The sequence below is a fragment of the Acomys russatus genome, chromosome 18 (genome assembly GCF_903995435.1).
Source record: "Acomys russatus chromosome 18, mAcoRus1.1, whole genome shotgun sequence".
Classification (NCBI taxonomy): Eukaryota; Metazoa; Chordata; class Mammalia; order Rodentia; family Muridae; genus Acomys; species Acomys russatus.
Window position 1 is genome coordinate 15693140 of NC_067154.1, and position 24272 is coordinate 15717411.

The 24272-nt window shown below is 37.6% G+C and overlaps 2 protein-coding genes across 3 annotated transcripts in view; one reads left to right on the plus strand and one right to left on the minus strand.

The window, feature by feature from the left end:
• The window catches only part of Rb1 (RB transcriptional corepressor 1), a 136983-nt gene that overhangs the window by 35415 nt on the left and 77296 nt on the right, over window positions 1–24272 (minus strand). The gene's annotated exons all lie outside the window — the stretch shown is intronic.
• On the plus strand, window positions 10827–13094 carry Lpar6 (lysophosphatidic acid receptor 6). The gene has a single exon (XM_051160818.1). It carries the CDS (start codon window positions 11534–11536, stop codon window positions 12566–12568), a length of 1035 nt encoding a protein of 344 aa, XP_051016775.1. The 5' UTR covers window positions 10827–11533; the 3' UTR covers window positions 12569–13094.

Consider the following 24272-nt stretch of genomic DNA (forward strand, 5'->3'; position numbering starts at 1 on the left):
AGGAGGAAAAAGCTCCATATAATGAGCAGCAATGGAGAGGCCCTCATGGCAAAGCAGTAAAGGCTCTGGCCAACAGTCATGGGAGTAATCCAATTCTCCAATTCCAGTAAAGCCTTAAGCTGACTGTGAAGCTGGCTGACAACTTCAAGATCTCTCAAGAGAAAATAGGAGCCAAAACCACATAGCTATGGTGATCTTCAGAAATTCATATGATAATAACCATTTGCTGTTTTAATTGCCAATAGATAACTAATACTTCAATAAATAACCAATGAAGAAAAGATGTAATGGCATGCTTAACTTTTGAAAGTAAGGCACTTGTATTTTTCTCTGTAGCACTGTTGCCACCCAGCACTCAGGGAGCTGCTTTTCTGACTCTGGCAAGCTGCTTCATGACATGATTTATTTGCCTAAGCTAACTGTCATCGTAATTGTTCTCTACACATCTGTTGCTTTGGTACCTAATCCTGTGAAGGAAACCAGACCCTTTCTGTCAGTAAGGTTAGTATGAATCCCATCAAACAAACAATACTGTCAGAAAAGTGGAAGCTCTAAGTGCATTCTAAATGACCTTCCATAATTAGCATGCATTTCTAAAGCAAGCACAGACTCCTCCCGAGATTAAAGGATGTCAGGACTATTCCGACACAGTGCTCCTAAAAGAGATCCTGATTGCCCAAGTAAAAGTAAAGCCCCAGTGCTGGCAGAAAAACCAACAATGGGGAAGCAAAGGCAGGAATTGCTATTGTTTGCTGTGTGTTTTAAGGAATATTATTGGATCTACATTACAGGAAATGTTTTTGTACTGCCTAAAGCCAAGTTCTGAGATTGTTTTGCCTCACAAAAGGAAACTAGATTAGAAAATAGAAAACGTCTGGCCTTGGCCTTTCTGCTAGTTCTTTTCCATGTATATCTCTGGTGCTTTAGTAGGGATGTTCCTCTAGATACTCTGCCAACACATATACTGCTAGAGCTACTGTTGTGGCTTTAACTACATCTATATTATTTCCAAATATACGTTTAGGATTAAAGTACTTTTCCAGATTACAGATTCATATTTCAAATTGGATACTAAAGAATCCCATGTGACTCTATCACAAATGTCCCAACTGTAACACTTCCAAACATGAATAAGAACACTCATTCCCTGCGCCACTAACCAGCTCTGATTCCGTTACATGATCTCCAATCTCTCTACAGATAGGAGAATCATCCTTAGTAATCCTTAATTTCATTCAGGCTTCAACACTCTTGGTTCACTCTTTTAGCATGTTTGTGTCTCTGTATTTAAAACTGGCTTCCTATGGGCTTCATAAAGTAGTCCCTGCTTTTTATCTACTACCATAAGATTGTCTTAGATTTATTTTATGTATATTATTTTTTCCCGCATGAATGTGTGGTACCATGTGTGTGCCAGGTGTCCACAGAAGTCAGAAAAAGACATACAATTCCCTGGAACTGGAGTTACGGATGGATGCAAGCCACCATGTGGGTGCCAAGGACTGAGCTACTATGTGGGTTAAGAGTAGTAAGTGTTCACCACTTAGCAGTCTCTCCAGTCCCTATTTTGTTACGATTTTAATTGGATTGCTCTTAGACTATTTGCATTTAACATAATTATTGATGGTTTAAATCTTGCATTTGTCCCATCTATTCTTTGGTTCCTTTTGGCAAAGGCACATGCACAAAAGAAACTTGATATAGATACTAAAGGTTAACAAAACTCACCTAGCAGTGGAATTCAAAGGTAGAGCTTAATACCAATATGTTCTACACACACACATACACACACACACACAAGCTCACGCGTGCTTTTAAACATTTAAAAATTAGGTCATCATCAGATTCAACAATGTTACTCACTCGTAATATTAAATTGTTTCATTTAAGCACACTATGCTTCTTCATGGTGTGCTTATTTAAGGCTCATTTAGTGGCAGAAATTCTTGCCAGATTTGTTTTCAGTGGGTACTTTGAGATGCTCCCTGAAGAGCCTTTTCTTTTAAAAATTATTATTATTATTATTTAAGGCTCATTTAGTGGCAGAAATTCTTGCCAGATTTGTTTTTAGTGGGTACCTTGAGATGCTCCCTGAAGAGCCTTTTCTTTTAAAAATTATTATTATTATTATTATTATTATTTACTTATGTGTATGTATGCATGTACCTGTGCCTGAGGTCAGAGGCATGCCCTGGAGAGGGGTGTTATGAGAAGCTGTGCGCCATCTGATATGAGTACTGGGAACTGAACTTGGGTCTTCATTTAAGAACAATACATGTTATTAACCACTAGGCCCTAAAAAGCCTTTTCTATATTACAAAGCAAGGGAATAGAATCCAACACTCTCCTTCAAATAGTACATTTCCCATAGCTTTTACTGCTTCTGATCCCAGACTCCTTAATATTTGACTGAGTTCATAATGAATCTGAATGAATTTTTAACTCTTTTGAGACAATGAAGCATACTTTCCTGCTTTCTAAAAATATCTAAATATGCATTCATAAACAGAAAACACGTAAATAAGCATAATTTTTTATGCAGGTCTACATGTGAAAAATGGCAATGTTCTGGATATATCCATAATAGGTACTGAGACTAATTAACATGCATTTTCACTATAGAAATTAACTTATTAATTTCTCATATTGTTTAGAAGGAATAGTAGTTAAAAATCACTTGAGAAATTCATGGTAAGATACAATTTAAAAGGAGCATTACACAGCACTCAGGAGGTAGAGTCAGGAGAATCTCTCTGAGTTTGTGATCAGCCTGGTCCACATAGAGAGTTCTAGGATAGCCCAGACTATGTAGAAAGACCTTGCCTTTAAAAACCAAAAAGCATACACACAAAAAAGTGTTCCCCTGCAAGGCTTAACTCCACACATGCACTGAGGCACATGCGCCTGTGTTCACACACATATATCATACACATGCATATACAATGGTAATTTTAAAAATTCATTCTCAGGGAAAAGAAAATATGCCATGCTAAGCAATTCAGAGGATCAGAGAAAGGTAAAGTCACAGGGCCAGGCAGCTCAATGTGGTCAGGCATTGGCCACATCAGAATACAGGAAGGCCAGGGATTGTTTCTAAAAGGCAAACAGAATTGGACGAGTAATATAAAATTAGGCTATTATGTTCACTGGTTTTTTGCTCAGTACCATGGAGAAAGAACATGGAGGACACCCATATAAGATCCTGAGTGTTGGGCTGGAGAAATGCATCAGCAGTTAAGTGTTCTCCAGAGGACCTGAGTTCAATACCCAGCATCCATGTGGCAGCTCACAACTGTCTGCAACTACAAGATCTGACACCCTCACACAGACAAAACGCTAATACACATAAAATAAAACTAAATTAAATTTTAAAAAAGCTTTAAAATAAGATCCTGAGTGTTCATGTAAGCATAGACCTGACAGAATACAGTTAATAAATGCTATAGATGACTCTGGTGTTAGGGAATTGAGCCCAGAAGACAGTTCAGTGTCTTATGGCAATAAGGTGTAGCCAAAGCACCAACAAGAAAAAGAGAAAAGAGATCTGACTTGAAATGTAACCATTAACACGTGGTCAGTTGAGGGGTAATGGCAGGAGAGAGAGGGTCTTTCTACATAACCCTGGCTGTCCTGGAAGTCACTATGTAGACCAGGTTGGCTTCAAGTTCAGAGAGCCACCCACTTCTGCCTCCTGAGGGGTAGAATTAAAAGCATGTGCTACACCAAGTTTTCAAATAAAAGGCAGTAGGTATCTTAGAAGTATCAATAGTTAGTTTGATAAACAATGTAACAACCTTTTCTCATTTATGAGGTGTCATTCAAAACAGAACTCAGAAGTAGATAGGTTGAATTTTTTAAAGTGGAAATACTATTTAGAAATTTCTGCTGGGCGGTGATGGTATAGGCCTTTAATTCCAGCACACAGAAAGGCAAATCTCTGATTTCAAGGCCAGCCTAGTCCACAGAGTAAGTTCCAGGACAGCCAGAGCTGCACAGAGAAAGTCTGTCTTGGGGAAGGTGGGAGTAGGGGTAAGAAAAAAAAAAAAAAGAAATTTGCAGCCAGGAGTATGGTGTGTGTACCCACCTTTAAACCCATCACTTAGTGGGTAGAGGCTAGCCTGGTCTTCTATAGAGAAATACAGTCTCAAAAACAAAACAAAAATCATGCTAGAAATTTCCAACTGCAGGGAAAACCTTTAAGGACAGCTCTGGATGAATTTATGGGAGATGACAAAATTGGAACAGCCTTTCTCAGTGGTAGAGCAGCTCAAGTTAATTCCCTAGGAGGTATACGTGCCATTGCTTTATTTCACCTCTGTTCCAGCTTCCCCTTGTCAGCAAGGCATTTTTTGATCTTTCTCTATGGAGCAGTAAAAGTGTTTCACCCAAGTCCACAGTTTACTTGTTGTCTTCCACCCCCTAAAATACAGACTCAGGGTTCTTATCTATTCACTGCTGCGTTCCCATCACCAGGAAAAGCGCCTGGCACACTACTGGCACAGAGTCAATACTGATGCTGACTAAACAAAATCAGTGAATAGATTAAGATAACACAAGCAAGAAAGGCATTTTTGTTTTGTTTTGTTTTGTTATTTTGTGGGGCTGGGGATAAAGCCCCAGGTGCCTTGGACACTGAGCAACACCCCCACCCCAGCAGGAAAGATTTTTAAGTACATGTCCTGTTTTCATATGTACGTGCTCAGGACAACCATTCAGCGACCTTTACTGGTCAGGTCAAAGGGCCCACTTCTGTTTAACTAAAACAACAACAAAAAGCCAGGCTCTGACAGGGCTCTTAGAGCGCGTCCTTCCGTTCTCCTTCCGCTCCTTTTGTTTCTAGCCTTTCAGAGGCAGTGCAGGCAACATCTGGTATTGATAGGGAACCTTCACATTTCCCGAGAACTGGAATCTGTTGATTAAAGTAATTCTCGTGGCAAACTAATAAAAGTGACCATGGAACTTTTGCTGTGGCTTAGATGACCAGTGACTTGACCTTTGTGTGCTCCTATCTGTAATGAGCTAGTCTCTCTGCCTAGGTCTAAGTGGATTAAGAGCCCAAATGCGTAAAGTCGAATTATATCTGAAATAGTGTTCATACAATTAGATCTTTAAAACATCTGTCATTTATCTAAAAAAGTAATATTTAGCCACTTTCATTTTTGAAAGTAAAAACTTTTAAAGATAAAAATACTAAATTTGGATACTAAAAACTACTTTTAAGTTAAGAATAAAGTGACATGCTTAATTTGACTCACTCTGTTTTTTGTTTTACATTTTATGTTATAATTTGTTATAGTTATTTTATAATCTTAAAAATAATTTTAAAAGAATGTTTTATATTAAAATATAATATGATCACATTATTTTCTTTCCATTGCATGGTGAGGCTGCAACAAAACTATTTGGCTAAAGTTCTATCTTTTCCGTAAAAACTTCATACTTTAAATAACACAGCTTTTAGTAGCCTATTTTTATTTTCTTTTTTGTAAATTTTATTTTTATTTACACCATGCGAATGTGTATGCCCACAGAGGTCAGAAGAAGGAATCAGAACTCTGGAGCTGGAGTTAGAAGTAATTGTGAGCCACATGATATGGGTGCTGGGAATTCAACTAGGGTCTTTTAGAAGAGCAGCAAATGCTCAGCCATGTCTCCAGCCTTTTAGCGAAGATGTGGTCCAGACTGCCAAACTGGCTAGACAAGACTTCCACCATTGCTGTACACTGGACCATACTTCTATTTTTTAAGTTGTAGTGCTCTTTTTCCCAACTTTTGTGAAGTCTTTATTTTAATTTTTCATTATTTTCTCCGTATGGGTGTTGTTTTGTTTGCATGTGTGTCTATACACCATGTGTATGCATGGAGCCCACTGAGGCCAGAAGAGGACACTATATTCCTGGAACTGGAGTTACAGATGGTTGTAAGCTACCCTGTGGGTGCTAAAAATCAAAACTGGGTCCTCTGGAAAAGCAGTTAGTGCTCTTAATTGATGGGCTATGTCTCAAGCCCCAGGAGTCTTTTTCTCTTTTTATTAAATGTATTCACTTTATTTTATGTATGAGTGCCTTGCCTGTTTGTATGTTTAGTGCTCCCAGAGGGCAGAAGTTGGCACTGGGTCCCGGGAACTGGAATTACAGACGATAGTGCACACTATCAATTGAACCCAGGGCCTCTTAGTCAGAATGCTGTTTCTTGCTTTGATCTTCCTAACTTTACAGTTTTCTATTAGCTTCACCCCTAAAATATTTTGTTGTTGTTGCTCTAAACAGAGTTTTTCTCTTACACTTTTCAGTTTCTTTTTCTTTTGTTTTTTGTTTGTTTGTTTTCGAGACAGGGTTTCTCTGTGTATCAGCCTGGACTGGCCTCAAACTCACAGAGAACCGCTAGTATCTGCTTCCCTGAACGCTGGGATTACAGGTGTGCCCCACAGAGCCCGGCCTTTTGTTTTGCTTTTGAAGATAGAGTTTCTCTATGTATTCTCTGCTTGATATTTACCTACGTTTTGATATAAATTTGCAATATTCTATCATGGAAAAAAACACCAGAAGCTATGATACCGTGGGGAACTTTAGTTACGCCAAGGATTGCAGTTGTAGCTCTGGCAATAAGCAACCATGGCTAAAGAATTTGCTTTTCACAACAGCTTCTTCAGCTGGTCTTGAGTGACTGAAGCAATGGAATTATAGAGGGAAAAGAAAACAGCACTATGTAATGGACTACTCCCAGGTTCTAGGACAAAGTTCTATTACAACATCAAAAGATTGTAACTACTCCAAAGTGTTAGCTACTCAATGACTTAACATAAGTAAACAAGTCTTTCTCACAAGGCAAGCCTCCATCTACTTTAAGATTGGCTTCTGTTACCCATGATCAGACTAACAAAGTATACACATCGCATCACTTAAGGACCATTTCTTCCTCTGGCATGCACTAAGCATAGGAACTCTTATCTGCTCAGTAAAATGTAATAAAACAAAGCTCATTGCTTTATGTCATCTCACAACTTAACCTGTATCTGAAAGATCAAGATACTATCTATGGCTTACTACATCTAAATGAGGGTTTTTTTTTTTAATTCATTTGTTTTGTACTTAAAAAACATTTATGTATCTATCTATCTATCTATCTATGTGTTTGTTTGTTTACTGCACCTGTCCATCAAAAGAGGGCACCAGATCTAATTGTAGATGGTTGTGAGCCACCATGTGGTTGCTGAGAACTGAACTCAGGACCTTTGGAAGAGCAGCCAGTGCTCTTAACCTCTAAGCCATCTCTCCAGTCCCCCTGTTTTGTGTTTTACAATCAAAATCTATTTCACTCTATTTTGTCTTGAAAGCCATCTATAAAGTAAGGAAGGGCACAGTTAGGATAGATTTTTTTTCCAAGGTAAAAGTCCAAGTTTAGGCTCCAAAACTTCATATCTCAAGATTAGACTTCTTTCCACTATGCACACACAGAAATGTATTTTGTCATTTGACAGACATGTGTAGGCTGAATACTTACAGTGAGGGCCTATTTTAGTTCCAGCTTTGTTATCCTTCACCATTTATCCACTATGCAGTCCTAGGCAAATCATAACTCTGAATTCAACTTTCTTCAGTTGCAATTTTTTTTTTTTTTTGAAAACTAAAATAGAAGGCTAAGGACTGAGAAAGATTCTAGAGATCTAATTCAATACTGCCTTTTTACAACTATAACAGAAAAATTAAATTACTTGATACAGGTCAAATTTTTAGTAGCACAGATTAAAAACCAGGTCAAGGTCACTAAGAATCTATTTTAATTGGTCTTTCCATTACGTCTTAATCCTTCCAAAGTAGTTGAAACATCTTTGAAAACTGCAAGCCAGGTGCCTGTTTTATGGATTATGACTGTAATCCTCACACTTAGGAAGGAAGACACAGGCAGGTGGATCTCTGAGTTCAAGGCCAGCCTGGTCTACAAATTGAGTCCAGGACAGCTAAGGCTGCACAAAGAAATCCTGTCTCAGAAACAAAACGAAACAAAAACCAAAATAAAACAGGGCTTAGAGGTTAAGAGCACTGGTTGCTCTTCCAAAGGTCATGAGTTCAATTCCCAGCAACCACATGATGGCTCACAACCATCTATAATGAGATCTAGTGTCCTCTTCTGGTGTGCAGTCAGTACATGCAGACAGAGCACTGTATATATATTTTATTTATATATATATATATATATATATATATATATATATATATATATATATATAAATCTTTAAAAACAAACAAACAAAACCCCAACAAAACAAAACAACAAAAAAGAAAACTGAAACCATTTACTAAGATTTCATTATCAAATTAAGCCCTATGTCCTAAGGCATTCCCTGTACTGCTCTTATGGGAATTTAGGGCAGGACTAGATTATCTAATATTCCTCAAAGAATAATTTTCTGTATTTTTAGATGTGAAAAGTGTGAGACTACACCAGGATTAATTATTGTGAACACTGGCTCTAGCCTTCACCTGCTTGGAGATGTTCCTTTGTTTTCTGAGACAGAGTGATCACCTGAATAGTTCCTTGAACTCATTATGTAGCCCAGGCTAGTTTCAAAGATCTCATCTTCCTATCTTAGCCTGTGGCATGCTGGAATTATAGACAGGAACCACCAAACTGGTTTTTTTCCCTCTCTCTCACAGCCTCAGGGTGGAGCCATAGGTTCACCCACCCCTTTAAAGGCTTTGGCCCTTACTGCTATCTCGGGGTTCAGCCCCTTCCCCACCTCTGCTTCAGGCTTCCTGTGGTTCTACCAGGGTCTCACCCACTTAACTGGCTGGGATTCGGAGTGATGGAATGAGTCTGCTTTTCTGTGTAAGATTAGCTCCTGCTGATGGACTGGGGATAATGAGGAACTTCTCAGCCTCTCACAAGTATGTCTCCTGCCGGTCCTGCCCGCTGTTCTCTTCTGAGGCACACATCTCTTGCCCAGACTAGGTTCAAAATTACAAATTCTTAAACATTAAAGATAAAAAGTGAGAAAGCCCAATGTGGCAATTTAAACATTCAAAGAATTCAAGGAATCTGAACCAATAGGAAGCAGGAAGAGAAGCGTGTAGAGCCGATTCCTTTCTTTTAGAGCCAAGGAACCAGACTCCCCACAGGAGTGAAGTGACAGCACAGGACAGGAAGGGCCTGCTTCCTCTGCTGGGTGCTCTTCACACAGCACTCTCATATTCTCCCACTTAGAAAAAGATATATATGCAGTCATTATTTTAATGCCTACAGCACTATTTTCTATTCGGGCATACAGAATCTACACTAGTAGTTGGTAGTAAATATCCATTTTAAGCATCAATAATTGAAACAAGAAAAAAACTACAAATAAACATTTAAGTGAATAACAGTCAAGAAACAAGAATAATAATGTAGAAGGATGTTTCCGCGTAGAACTAATGTTTTCATATTTTAACTGAGAAAGCAGTACAAGGGCAAATAGCTGTATATGTTTTACTATGTAAAAATGGCAATAAGGAAACTTAAAAGTAAATCACTCAGATTTTATATTTTTCCTAAAAATAACTATTAACAGAAAAATTTTCTCCATTGAGAAGAAAATGTTATTAATTGCTCATTTCTGCACTCAGAATTCCTATCTTCTAATATGAACACATATGTATCTGCTTTCTATACCACAAGCAATACAAAGAAATCCAGACCCTCAATCTTTACTGGCTTAAAGTAATACTGTATTACTTGATCACTGATGAATTCCTAATCAAAACAATAAAAACAGATTACAATTCACCTTAAAAGTTGTTGAGCATTAGAGTAATTCTAATTAAAAAGGTATAATATGACTACACTGTAATATTTAAACTAAGGCATATAGAGAGAAACTTGCTCTTAAATTCCTTAACTGACCCCAAAAGAACCAAAGTTAGAGATGAAAGTTAGAGCTGAAATATATCCCAACACACAGCCACCATGTAAAAGAAACTAAAGGACGCGATGAGAGGCATGAGAATGAAGATCATGAACCTAAATTTAGGCAAGTAGTAGAACTTTGATTCTCTGTGAATTATTTCAATCAATTTGGGAGGGGGGCTTTTGATAAAGTATACTTTTCTACGACACTTATACTAAGTCATGTGCAAATAAAGTTGACATTGCACCAAAAACAGAAGTTTTGGGGGTGTATGATTCTTACCACTTAGCTATAATCCCCCAGGAAAATAAACATGCTTAATATACTCTTTGGTATATTAAAAAATGGAAATAGCTCTAGAATATTAGTTTCAAAGAAAAGAGAAATGTTAGAACGTTATTTATGAAAAACTAAGGAGATCCAGGATTAAAGCTACTCACAACCATGCCAATTAAGTTAAATCTTGAAGAGTAATTAAACAACAACAAGAAGAAGGAACAATTAGCAGAACTGCCGGTCTTTCAATCAAACCCTTTTTACATATAAACTCTTAAGGTCTTCCTTCAGTCATTAAACAGTTCTTTAAAATATCTATTCATATCACTAAGGATTTCGGTTTATAAATATATACTCATCTGCATTTTATTTCTTTAAAGAAGGCAATATCCCAAACACAAAAGCAGTAAGAGAGAATCTGCCTTAAGCTAATATATTCTTTTTTTTTCTCTAAGTTATCACTAAAACAAAGCAAACCATTTTAGAGAGGTTGCCAGAATCCTCAGAAAGCATTCTGGCATAAAAAGAGTTAATGCCCAGCTCAGCTGGACAGCCAGTGACCGTTTGGAAACCTCCTAGGTATATTCCCAGCAGACACATTATCAGATTAAAGGAACTGCAAACAACTGGGTTGAAGCCTTCCTTTGTCCAAGCCCAGCCTCTTCTTCCTGTGATGTCATATTACAAATCTAGGAAGCCTTTCTTGCTTGCTTCAGAGACAGCCCATCTCACAATACAGCTGGCAACCTCAGAAAGGCCTCCGTTCAGCAAGAGCTAACATGCTTCGGAATTTATCTGGGAACCCTTAAAAGACTCTGCCTATCGACGCCATCTGGAATCAATGTAGAAATACAAATAAACACGAAGAAAAGAAGAAGAAAGACGTGCCAGAGGAGACGACGGACTGGGAGTGTTTAAGACTCTGAAGTAAGACTGGTAACTTAAGCCTCCACATTTGACATAAAGACATTTTAATTTCGGAATATTCACCTTGGCGGCTGAAGTAGAAGTTTACATGAGGACTGGTTGTTTCCAACTTGAAACGTAGCTTTTCCTTACATTTGCAGCTCTATGGGTTGGCTTCCTTGACTGCATTTTCTGTCAGTTAACTAAATTCTGGACTCATAGACTTTCTGGAGACCAGAAAATGAGACTATTTTCCTGAAGAAGCTACTAGAAACTTTCAAGCAACACGTTTCATGTTTCCTTTGAAGATTTCAGAGAAGAAAATATTTGTAAGAACACAGAAAGAAACAAATAATTTGCAAATAAGTTGGCTGTTGCTGAGACCGAGTCTGAATACCAACAGCACATCTGAAAACCAAAGGCGACTGCTGCGGACAAAAGGACTCCTGTGAGCTGTGCTGCCTGACCATGGTAAGCTCCAACGGCTCCCACTGCCCTTACGATGACTCCTTTAAGTACACTTTATATGGGTGCATGTTCAGCATGGTATTTGTGCTTGGGCTGATATCCAATTGTGTTGCGATATACATTTTCATCTGTGCCCTCAAAGTGCGAAATGAAACTACAACATACATGATTAACCTGGCAATGTCAGATTTACTTTTCGTCTTTACTTTGCCATTTCGGATTTTTTACTTTGCAACACGGAATTGGCCTTTTGGAGATCTACTCTGTAAGATTTCAGTAATGCTGTTTTACACCAACATGTATGGAAGCATTCTGTTCTTAACCTGTATCAGTGTAGATCGATTCCTGGCAATTGTCTACCCATTTAAGTCGAAGACTTTAAGAACTAAACGAAATGCAAAGATTGTTTGCATTGCTGTGTGGTTCACCGTGATGGGAGGAAGTGCGCCTGCAGTTTTCTTTCCATCGACCCACTCTCAGGGTAACAATACCTCAGAAGCCTGCTTTGAGAACTTTCCAGCAGCCACATGGAAAACCTATCTCTCCAGGATTGTGATTTTCATTGAAATAGTGGGGTTTTTTATCCCCCTAATTCTGAACGTAACTTGTTCTAGTATGGTGCTAAGAACTTTAAATAAGCCTGTTACATTAAGTAGAAGCAAAATGAACAAAACTAAAGTTTTAAAAATGATTTTCGTGCACTTGGTCATATTCTGTTTCTGTTTTGTGCCCTATAACATCAATCTTATTTTATACTCTCTCATGAGAACCCAGACGTTTGTTAACTGCTCTGTGGTGACTGCAGTGAGGACAATGTATCCCATCACTCTCTGCATTGCTGTGTCCAACTGTTGCTTTGACCCCATTGTCTACTACTTCACTTCAGACACAATTCAGAATTCAATAAAAATGAAAAACTGGTCTGTTAGAAGAAGTGACTACAGGTTCTCGGAAGTTCAGAGCACCGAGAATTTTATCCAACACAACCTACAGACCTTAAAAAATAAGATATTTGATAGTGAGTCTGCAATATAAGCTGCCTGACTAAGCCACTGCGACTGCTCCGTGTTCAACTGTGAAAACTGTGTTCTTGGAAACTATTTCTCCAGCTCCAAAAGAAAATTAACATACGGACGTTACATGTTTTTGAAGAAAGGTTGTGTCTGATATGTTAAACATTAAAATATATCTATTCTTGTATGCACTCCATTTTATTTTCTTGAACCACTTTAATGCGTTCTTTCCTCATTAAAAAAATCTAGTCTAAAAGCAATTATGATTTAAATAATGTGATATTTGTACTTTAGAGATTTTGTATTATACAAAGTGATTTAATTCAAAAATCTGTTAAATGATTCTATATTGAACTCAGATGTTTAACTAATAGTTTACTGAACATATTTCATTTTTATTTTAGATTAAAAGTACTTATCATGCCTTAAACTATAAACAAGAAAACTAATTTGAAATAGCCAGACCCTTGTAGAGTATTTCTCCCAAGAGAACTATTGCAGTCTTTTGTGTGATATTTTGTCTGTGTAGGCAATTCATTTAAAAAAAAAAAAAAAAAAGATGATATCTAACAGCATATTTTGAAAATTACTATTCTGACTGCAATACCCAATTTCAAAATGATATATGCCATAAACATTTAAAGTAAGGAAACTAGTAAAATGCAATCTCCCTATTTGAAAATACAGCAAAAACTTGTATTTTCAGTAAAGTTAGTCCAGAAATCGCCAGGACAGTGAAGTGTATGATTTTTCAAAAAAAAAAAATTTTTTTTATTTCTTTTCCTCTTTCACTTTAGGTCAAGTATGAAGTAACTGAAAATGTTATTTCAAGTGGAAAAAATGTTAAATGAACTAAGGACCCAGCTCTTTACATAGAAAGCAACAAACTTAGAAGACCAAATAACTAAGCACAATTACACTTTAATTATTCAAAACACAGAAAGGTATAGCTTAAGCTAGGTTGAGAGAAAAATACCAGCTACATTAAAAACTTTCATTTTTCAACATACCCACCCCTAATTCAAGACATTTTCCAAAGTTAACTAAAAATGAAAGTTTTCATTTTAGAAAATTGATATATAATTGAATTCTGCATTCAACCTGTATGTTAAAAACCATGCTAATCTTTTGAGTTTGAATATGGTATGGACATATTTTATAGTATGTAAATTTCCTTTTTCTGAGTTTTGGCTGCAATGATTTCAGACAAATCATGATTATTTTCTACCTCAGGTAAGTTTTTCTGTAATAAATACCACAGCACGTGGAAGTTTTCTTTAAAGACCCATAGTTTTTTGTTTTGGTTTTTTTTTTTTTTTTTTTTTTTCTGGTTTGTTTTTTTAGGTAAAACAAAGGAAAATAAACCCTTAACAAAAAACAAAATGGTGAAGAAATTAAGCATATCACAAGAGAAGTGTGTGTGTTGCATATATGTATATATACAGATATACTGGGAACAAGTTTACTTCAGCTACCTCATAGGTCCCTGTACTTAACATCACCCTAAACGAAAGAAATGCATACAGTGTTGGGTGGAAAAGCAGCTTTCAATCTACTGATCCAGAAGAAGGGATCATGGAGCACTCCTATCAGGGATAATGAGAAAACCCCAAGGGAGATTCCACGGCATGAGTCTTACTTTAAAATACTAGAAAGGTGGCATCAAATAATTGTTAGTAATAGATTTAGTGGAGAAGTTTTTATTGCCCTTGTGTGAACAATATACCATATAGAATCAAAAGTTTTGTAAGATTTCTTTGTTGTTGTTGTTGTTGTTGTTGTTTCCCAAGACAGGATTCTCTGTGTAGCCCTGGCTGCTCTAGAACTTGCTCTGTAGACCAGGCCGGCCTCAAACTTGGAGATAGCCTACCTCTGCCTCTTAAGTGCTGGGATTAAAAGCATGTGCCACCACTGGGAAAGTTTTGTAAGATTCTTAACAAAGTATCATTACAGATTAAAAAGTTATAATCTTCCATCTGGACCAAGGACTAAGGGCAGGTGATACAGCTCTGTAGTAGCACACTTACCTAGTATGTGAAAGGCCCTGGGTTTAATAACAAAAACTACCCAAGAAAAGAATTTAAAATACCAGGTAAACCCTGCTCACCTATCTCAACAAAAGGGTATCAGAACAAAATTTGAGTAGTGATGAAACGTGAGGTGACTTATATGCTTTAAGGTTTTATATTACCTCTTCATTTGCAAACACATAATATTAAAACATGGAGAATTTTACTTTTTATTATTTTAAAATGACAGTATCTAGGGCTGGAGAGATGGCTCAGAGCTTACCAGCACTGGCCGCTCTTCTAGAGGTTCTCAGTTCAATTTCTGGAAACCACATGGTAGGTCACAACTATCTAAAATGTGATCCGATGCCCTCTTCTGGCAGGCAGATGTACACGCAAATAGAGCACTCAACATGTAAATAGAGCACTCATATACATAAAATAAACCTTTAAAACAAAAGAGCTCATTAAAAAAAAAAAAAAAAAAAAAAGACAGTATGCAGTCCTCTCACTTCTACCCCTCCCCAAACAGTTTTTAACATCTTCATAAAGGGGCAGATGGTAGAAGCACTTCTCATACTGCCTTCCTTCAAAGACAGTAAGACCAGAATATTGTCCTGGAAGACAGCTTTATGACATCCTACAAACTGGCTCCAAATTTAGAAATTAGCTTTTCTGAGAAAACAAAAACTAAGTAACTACTTCACAAAATGCACATTGTCTTTCCACAGAAAAATAAAGAAAATAAAGATACTATCAAAGTTATCAGCAAGCCTTAATACTTACATTCAAAATATTAACAATAAATTTGAAGTATAAATCTAGTTATAAGTATTGATCACTAAAGATATTAGCCACTTAGCCAGGGAATATAAGACAGAAAATGAAGCAGAATTCACATTTCTAATTCAGAAAGACTGATTTGTAGATCAAATAGCTACAGAAAATGCCTTTGGTTATGTGTGGTAGAACCCCAGTGAACTTATCTTTTGCCATTTATTAAATTATTAATGCCTAGAAGAATCTTTGCTACTTTCTCAGCACCCAATTTTTTTTTGCCCCCAAGACAGGGTTTCTCTGTGTAGCCTTGGCTGTCCTGGAAACTTGTTCTGTAGACCACGCTGCCCTTGAACTTACAGAGATCTACCTGCCTCTGCCTCCCAACCCTTTTTAATTCTTACAGGCCAACCCAACGCTATGTCATACATAAAGGAAGATAAGACCTGCTATTCTTCACTATCTATGAGTTTTTGCATAGAAACCACGTTATAAAAAGTGCTTAGATAAAGACAAACTTTCTAAGTAATCCTAAAATAATCTGTTTTTAAAAGGTTCTTTTGAGCTAGTCTAAAACCTGAATTATCCATTGGTAACATAACTTCTTCTAAAATGTTCCAAATTCAAAAGGACTAATAAAGAAACTTATGGGTATAGAACATACCTAAATTGACAATTACTTGGTGATTTATAATATGGGTCAATAAGCAATATTTTCCAGAGTAAACTTATAAATATTCATACAAGTATGAATTCTCGAATTTCTATTTTATCTTACCATTTTTTACTCATTATTTGAATATTTTTAAAGACGCATTTTTAATATTGTTACCGTGTGTGTGTGTGTGTGTGTGTGTGTGTGTGTGTGTGTGTGTGTGTGTTAGATCCCCTAGAGTTGCAATTACCGGTAATTCTAGGCACCCAGTATGGATACTGGGTGAACTTATGTTGGGTCTCTGCAAGACCAGTGTATTTTAACCTCTGAGGCATCTCTCCAGGCCCCTCCCTTTTTTTTTTAAATAAAAGAAGAGTATCACGAGACAACAGACCAATTAATAAAATAGGAAATTAACTCCAGATAAACTCCTCCTCTTGCCTATTTACTTATGTAATATCTACACTGAGCATTTATTCATGTGGTTCTAATAAATACCACACACACACAGAGAGAGAGAGAGAGAGAGCTGGGCTTTTCCCTCACAATGGTGGCACATTTAATTCTCTGAAAGTGCAAAAAAAAAAAAAAGGTAGATTTTCTTTGGTCAATATGACATCAACATAAGAATTTAATTCTTGCAGTTACAACCTTAACTCTTACTATTTGATTTGTCATGTTAAATCTTCATCATTTAGGGGAGGTGAAACAACTGCTTAACTCTCTCTCTCTCCTCCCTCTTCCCTCCCTCCCCCCTCTCTGTTTCTCTCTCTCCTTCTCTCCCCTCTCTCTCTCCTCTCTCTGTCTCTGTCTCTCTGTCTGTCTGTCTCTCTCTGTCTCTGTCTCTGTCTCTGTCTCTCTCTCTCTCTCTCTCTCTCTCTCTCTCTCTCTCTCTCTCTCTCTCTCTCTCTCAGTTGTAGGTTATATCAGTGAGGTTAAAAACCTTGCCATGCAAGCTGAGGACCTAAGCTGGGTCCCTGGAATCCACCTAAAGGTGAAGAGCGAGACCATTCTGCAAAGTTACCCTCTGACCACTCCTGGGTGTGTGTATCCCTCATCTTTATTGCCTTGTCCTCACCTGGATCATCTATTTCCTAGACTTGCTATATTCCTCTTTTTTCTCCCTGATCCCATTTTTCTATATCATGACAGTTTCATTTTCTTATGATCTACAATATCCTCTTCTTGGGGTCCCTTTCTCATTTTTCTAAAGTATATTCTCTGGTAATTTCATGTCAAAAAAGATATACATAAAATACTCTCCTTCTACAGTCTTCTACGTCTTCATGTCTGACAAAGAATACCAGACTATCAAATATCCAGTATTCTTGTTGAAAACTGCAATGATGATCTGAATTTCATTCTCCATAAATAAATTTTAGCTTTCTCATTAACTTCACTCTGACTTTTGACCATGTTTGGCGTACCAAGTGGGCCTTTTCTGACTTAAGGCTCCATGTTCTTACTAGCTTTGGAAAATTTTCCTCCATCATTATTATTTGTTATTATTACATACTTTCCTTGATTTTTCTCCCTTGATCTTTCTTGGAGAGAATCGAGAGAAAATGAACAAAGTATTCCTTGATATCAAGATAAAAAGCAATGAAACTTAATTCAATAGTATAAATGTTTCTTGTATTTTCTCCCCAGAAAAATTACCTGTGCACCCCTAGCTCATTCAGATCTGTTACAGAAGTCTCAGCATAGCTGTTCCTACTCTGATTCTCTCTTTGGCATCAACAGGAAACTGCATGTCTGAGTGCTTATGCATATACAAAATTTGAAGGTGTGTTGGCCAGGCATACAAATCAAAGTAGTATACATTGTGCAGAAACTGTACTTCAAACTGAATTTTTATCTTTTCCTAGGTCAGTAATATGTTCTATGACACCTTTTCATTACAAGGCAGCAGCAGAGTCACAAGCTCCCTGCAAGCCACTTAAAGACAGGCCAAACAAGTTACTCTGTAGGTTAAAGTCATCAAAGGCATTTTTGACTTAGGATATTCATGACTTAAAATGGGTTTATGAGGACATATACCACAGTTAGATTAGAACTATTTATATTTGTATCGATTATGCACTACATAATAGTATTAGGCTTCAGCCCCAACTCTACATATTTCTGATTTACCAGCACAGGGGCAGGTATACTTTCAAGCTCTTAACAGACTGGCATGGCTCCCTGGGGCAAGGGTCCAAGGACTTCATGTCTCAGACCATCACCATCTAGAAACATGTTTAATCACAAATTCTTGAACCCCAACTCAGAAAATTTGGGATTGTGACCAACAATCTGTAAGCTGTTTTTACAAGACCCTACAGATAATTTTGATACATACAAACTGGTACTCTAGAAAATTCTCCTGGTACTGGTAATTCTTATATTTGCTTAGAAGCTAAAGCTCCCATCTCCCTGAAAGCACTTTGCCGTGTGTGTGTTCTTTGCATCATGGTCTGTTCTACTCTGTTACATCCATCAAAACACCCTCATTTAGTTTTTATCCTCAGAAATGGATTAATCCCTTTACTTCCTTTGCTCATTTCCACTCAATTGGCTGAGCTCTGCTGAGTTTGTCCTGTTTACATGAGTGCTTGTGTGAGAGTGTCTTTCTGCTGTTCAGTAAGGCCCTGAGATAAAGGAAGGGTATGTGGTCAGAAGTCTGTTACTCTGAACTAGAAAAATTATCTTAAGAAAGTGTTGGACAGGGAGAGAGAGAGAGAGAGTCAGAGAGACAGACAGACAGACAGACCGACCGACCGACCGACCCCGGGGAATGATGTTGGAGGAGGGTAGAGAGGAAAAAAGTTGTATAGTCTAAGTTACACATGGACAGTCATGCTATTAAATCTCTTTACTACAGCTAAAAACACCAAAGACTTTTACACAAATCTTTTCATTAAGAACAACATAATCTTCAAAATAATCTTTTGAAAAAAGAATACTTCTTCAACTTAATTTACCAATCAGTATTAACTCATATTTAATAACAAAAAGATCCAGGTCTCAAAGTTGTAATATTTGTAGTATTTGAAAATTCAGAAACGTTTTTGTAATATGAACATAAAATATTCCCTCTGAACAAAATTGTAAGCTGCTTGGGGGAGAGGTATAGTATCCAATGGCCAGAACAAGCAGCTGACTGAAGTAAAAATGGCTGCTTAGGCAGCACTAAAATCATGCCACCTGGCCAACATCACTCACGTAATTTCTGCTGATAGCTAAAATGTCTGGTTTCAAAATTGGGCTATAGTTCATGTGCTGGTCCTCAGAAATTCAGATCAAAAAGACTAAAAGACATATAATTCAGTAAAATTTTAGCTACTGAAGAGAAAGAAAACAATCAAAATGTGTTTTGTTTTGCTTTGAAAGAAAAGATGATTGCAGAGGCCAGGGAGAACATCTGCATGGCAGAGCGCTCTTCAGCAGTCTCCAAAAACACTGAGCCATTCACCATGCACTTGACCCTAACTGTGGAAAAGCTTGCTTTCAAAAGCTGTGAAGTGGATGGAGTCAACTGAGACTGCTAGTGCTCCACAAGCACACAGTGCTATGCATGTCCAATCTGGAAAGGTAACATAACAGCTATTTTCAGGAACAAAAGAATTCAGAGACTCCTGTACCTGCTCCTCCCTCTACTGTTCTCATTTCAATGCTTACAGAAAAAGAAAATCAAAGTGAAAACAATGAATTTAAAAACTAACAATTCTTAATATGAAAAAAAAATCCCCAGCAAATTACTTTAAAATATGCTAGGAGCACAATGATAAAAATGACCGAGTATTACAATTTCAAAATTAAAAGGGACTTAAAAACAATAATCTGCTAAGGTTTTTGAAAGAAAACATAAAAGAGTATAATAAAATCTTAAAGAGAAATTCTGTTATGTATAATCTTCTTCTTTTTTTAATTTTTCCAAAAAATGAGCCTAGAGTCCTAGGCATGTTAAGCAGTCTTCTACTTTGCACTACATACCCAGCCCTTGAGTCCTACATAGCAGAGGCTGGTCTTGAATTCAATATCCTTCTGCCTTTGCTTTCCAAATGTTCAGGCTATGGATATAAACCACCATGCCTAGCTCTTCTGTTGTATTTTAATGAAAGGTAAACAACAACAACAAATACAAAACAAAAAACCCACCTAAAATTTAGCAACAGTAATTCTTAAAAATCCAGAAGAGTAAGAGACAAATCTATCTACCTTTTGTTCTACTGCTGCTTTTTCAAAAGACTTTTAAAGTTAAGATTTATTTGTTTTGTTGTGTTGAGGAGTGGGGAGAGCATGCATACTCCAGGGTACACTTATAGAAGCCAGACGACAACTTGTAAAAATTGATTCTCTTTTTCAGCCGTGTAGGAAGAGAACTTAACTCAAGCTGTCAGCCGTTACCCACTGAGCTATGTCTCCGACACCATGGTTTAAATCTATCTCTTGCAGCAATACAGAAAAAACAAAACAAAGTAACAACTTCTGATATTTGGTCATTTTGAGCAAAATTAGGAAATATTAAAAACCATTAAGTAAATTTAAAGAACATACATGCAAGGGCCAAACACACACATGTTGAAGTGACTGAGCAGTGATGGCTCAGAAGGAAAAACCAGATCATAAATGTTTAGAAAAGAGAACTGACAAAAGCTCTACATTACAAATAGCAATAAGTGGCTGCAGATGGCTTACAAACAACTGCCTCCTTTTATTGCCTCTCACTCACTGCTGCCTCTTACTCTACTAGAAAAACCCAGAGGCTATCCAGTTAAGATGAATGTTATAAGATACTTCTCTTTTTTTCTTGCACATCTAGAACTCTGTCCTCAGTGTACGAGTTAAGACATGACACGCTGGAACTGGAGATTTTACGACTATATTCTCGCACATCAAATGACCCATATTCACCTTCTAAGTTAGAGCAGTTGTACTTCCATTCCATGGGTGAAGGACAGAAAACACTTCTTAGCTATTCTACCGGCTGCTGTCTCTAGTCCTGTTTGTACTTGAACGGAGAAGTAGCACTGCCATGGATAATCACTAACATGACTCATAAGCAAAGCAATATAATAAATTCCAACTGCCATGTAGCAGCCAAGAGGAGCCACATGTAACAAAGCTGGGGCTCAACAACCTTTTTCTCCCTGAACATTTACTACTTGGAGAAGGCCACAGGCTGGAGAAGGCAAAGAGAAGGGAGAAGTTCTCAAAATGGGGAGTAAGCCAGGATGAACAGTTCTAGACCACTGTGTGTGCCCACACACATTGCCTCTTATTGTTCCTATGTCAGCTATATCATGCAGAAGAAGCTGGTGGGGATGGGATCGTTTTGATGCTGGTCTATATGATGATCATATTCCAAAGGAATGTGACTAATGAAGTTTGTTTGTTTGTTTGTTTCCTGAGCACTGCTTCCTAAACCAAGTTTCTACGTGTTATTAAAATGCACTGTTAAACAGCTGGACTGAAGCTGGGTGTGGTGGCGCACGCTTTTAATCCCAGCACTTGGGAGGCAGAGGCAGGCGGATCACTGTCAGTCAGAGGCCAGCCTGGTCTACAAAGCGAGTCTAGGACAGCCAAGGCTACACAGAGAAACCCTGTCTTGAAAAACCAAAAATAAAAAATAAAAACAGCTGGACTGATTGATCACTTAGCTGGTGTTTAGTTTCTGAAACAGGATTTCACTATGTAGCTCTGGCTGGCTTGAAACTGACTATGGTGACCAGGCTGGCCTTCAACTCTTAAATTTTGTCTGTCTCTGCCTTTTGAGGGCTGGGATTAATAAAGGCTTGCCACCTTGCCTTGGATTTTTAAAAATAAAACTTCTTTATTTAGTATTTAAGCTACTACACAAACTAAGAGGATGGGTAATGTATATTGTTTGGATGGTGCGGTACAGACGAATTACAGATATTTCTCTTCTTTTTTTTATTTTTAAAAAATATTTATTTAGTTCTCCACTTGCATGAACACCTGCAGGCCAGAAGAGGGCATCAGTTCATATTATAGATGGTTGTGAGCCACCATGTGGTTGCTGGGAATTGAACTCAGGACCTCTGGAGTCAGTGACCTTAACCTCTGAGCCATTTCTCCAGCCCCCATTACAGATATTTCTCCACAGTAAACTCCACCAATTTCTCAGTGCCAGTGTCTTAAAGGAGACAAACACATGAAGAAAAGAATAGACTGAGGGTCAAGTATTAGAAATCACGTGAGCAAAGGTTTAGACCTGCAAAGGATACCTAGGTCTTCAGCAGGGGCTTAGCTTTGTACAGTGGTAAAGAAGACTTCTACTGATTTACAGCAGTTGTTCTCCTTTAGGTTTTCTGTTTGGATTTTTTTTTTTTTTTTTTTTTTTTTTGATAATGTGAAGAACCTCATATAAATACTTAGTTCTTTATTGACCCTGTACAGTTATGAAGGCAATTACTAAACTGAGCTTTCGCTTTACCTCTTTTAAAGTGGATACATATACACACCTCAATGGACAGTAATTTAAATAAGAATTTATTTATTTAATTTAATTAATTATTTAATTATTCACTATGCTATTATCCTCAATTTTATTTGTATTTCTACCGCATATGTACATATTTAAATTCTCCCTAGCATTCTCTTTAGATTTTAGTAGGTATATTGTGCTTTGTCATACCAAGTGTCTAAATATACATTATTAGGGTAAGAAAAACACTGTGAATGACTTAACAGAAATAACCTGGTAGAGCAACAGAGCACTTTACTAGATATCATCATGGAATTTGGAATCAAACCAATCTAGTTTCAAATGCCAAGTGTGTGACTCGGGCATTATTTAACCTTCCTGAACCAGCTCCCACATTTAGAGAATAATAAGACCACTTACCATCAACTCATACAATTATTATGACAATCATATTAAGCAAACTATCTCGATGGACAGAACCCTGAAGTTGATTAAAAATGTCTGATTCCCCTTTCTAAAGTCTGTGTCTCTCTTCTCATATGCAAACTTGAGACATGACTGCATTTTGTCTTTAAACAACTCACAGAGAACTTTACCTGTAAGCCCTTGTAGAATGTAAGTTCATCTAAAATCAGTCAATTATACTGCTACTCTGGGGATTCCCTACCCCTACCTAAGGAGTCATTGACAGCTGCTATCTCCAGGGGGATTGGGCCTCTGGTAGGCTGTTCCTGCACTAGTGGAAGGCCCCATTCCATAAGTATATGGGCAGCATAAAATAGACTCAATGGGCTATTTTAGAGGGTCAGGAGGAGAAGGAAGACAACTTAGGAAAGAGTGAGAAGTGAAAAGTAGATCTGGAAGAAGGAGGGTGAGAAGTAGAGGTAAATATGATAGAATACATTGTAAAAATCTCAATAAATAAATAAATGGAGGGAGGAAGGGAGGGAGGGAAGGAGAGAGAGAGAGAGAGAGAGAGAGAGAGAGAGAGAGCGCTCTTGTTTGGCAGTGGTGGCTGCAGAGGTGGAGGTGGTGGTGGCAGCGGCAGTGGTGGTGCACACCTTTAATCTCAGCACTCTGGAAGCAGAGGAAGGAGGATCTCTGAGTTAGAGCTCAGGACAGCCAGAGCTACACAGAGAAATCCTGTCTCAAAAAACAAAGGAGTGACCTGGAGATCTCTAGATGACTTCTGCATACATTAAACTTTGAAATGCACTACTAACATGGAAAAATACCTGTCAGCTATGCTACAAACCTTAAAGAACAATGAGTATGTACAACAGTCCATTACTGATTTAATTGGCTTACAAGAGCGAACTAACGGTAACTTTTTTCTCTTTCTTTCTTCCTTTCTCTCTCTCCCTTTCTGGCCTTGACCTCAAAGAGATCCACCTGCACCTGCCTCCCCAGTGCCATCCCTGGCAACTTCTTATAGACTGGCAACATAACTGTCTTGGCAAAAGAGATATTCTAAAGACAAAGACACTCATGCCTTTATCTGACCATCAAACTAGTGAAACAATGGATCCCAAATTACAATGTTCCTAGGAATGCCATGCTAAGGGAAGGAAAGGGTGAATCCTTACTGCTGGCAAGAGGACCTTGCCTTCCTGAAAGAAATTTCACATAGTTCTGACAACCTAACCACGGAGTAGAACCAAGTTGATAGGTAAGATCACACCTTGAAGATGACTGCTGAGTTATGCATGCCTCTGGGACCTCACCATTTCAGGAACCTCAAAGGTGGACTGGACAGTAACTGACCTCCATTTGTTCCCTTCCCAAAATGCCACACAGAATAAATTTATCTTTCTTTGCATTTTACTATGATTTATCTCTATTTGTTTACTCGGGG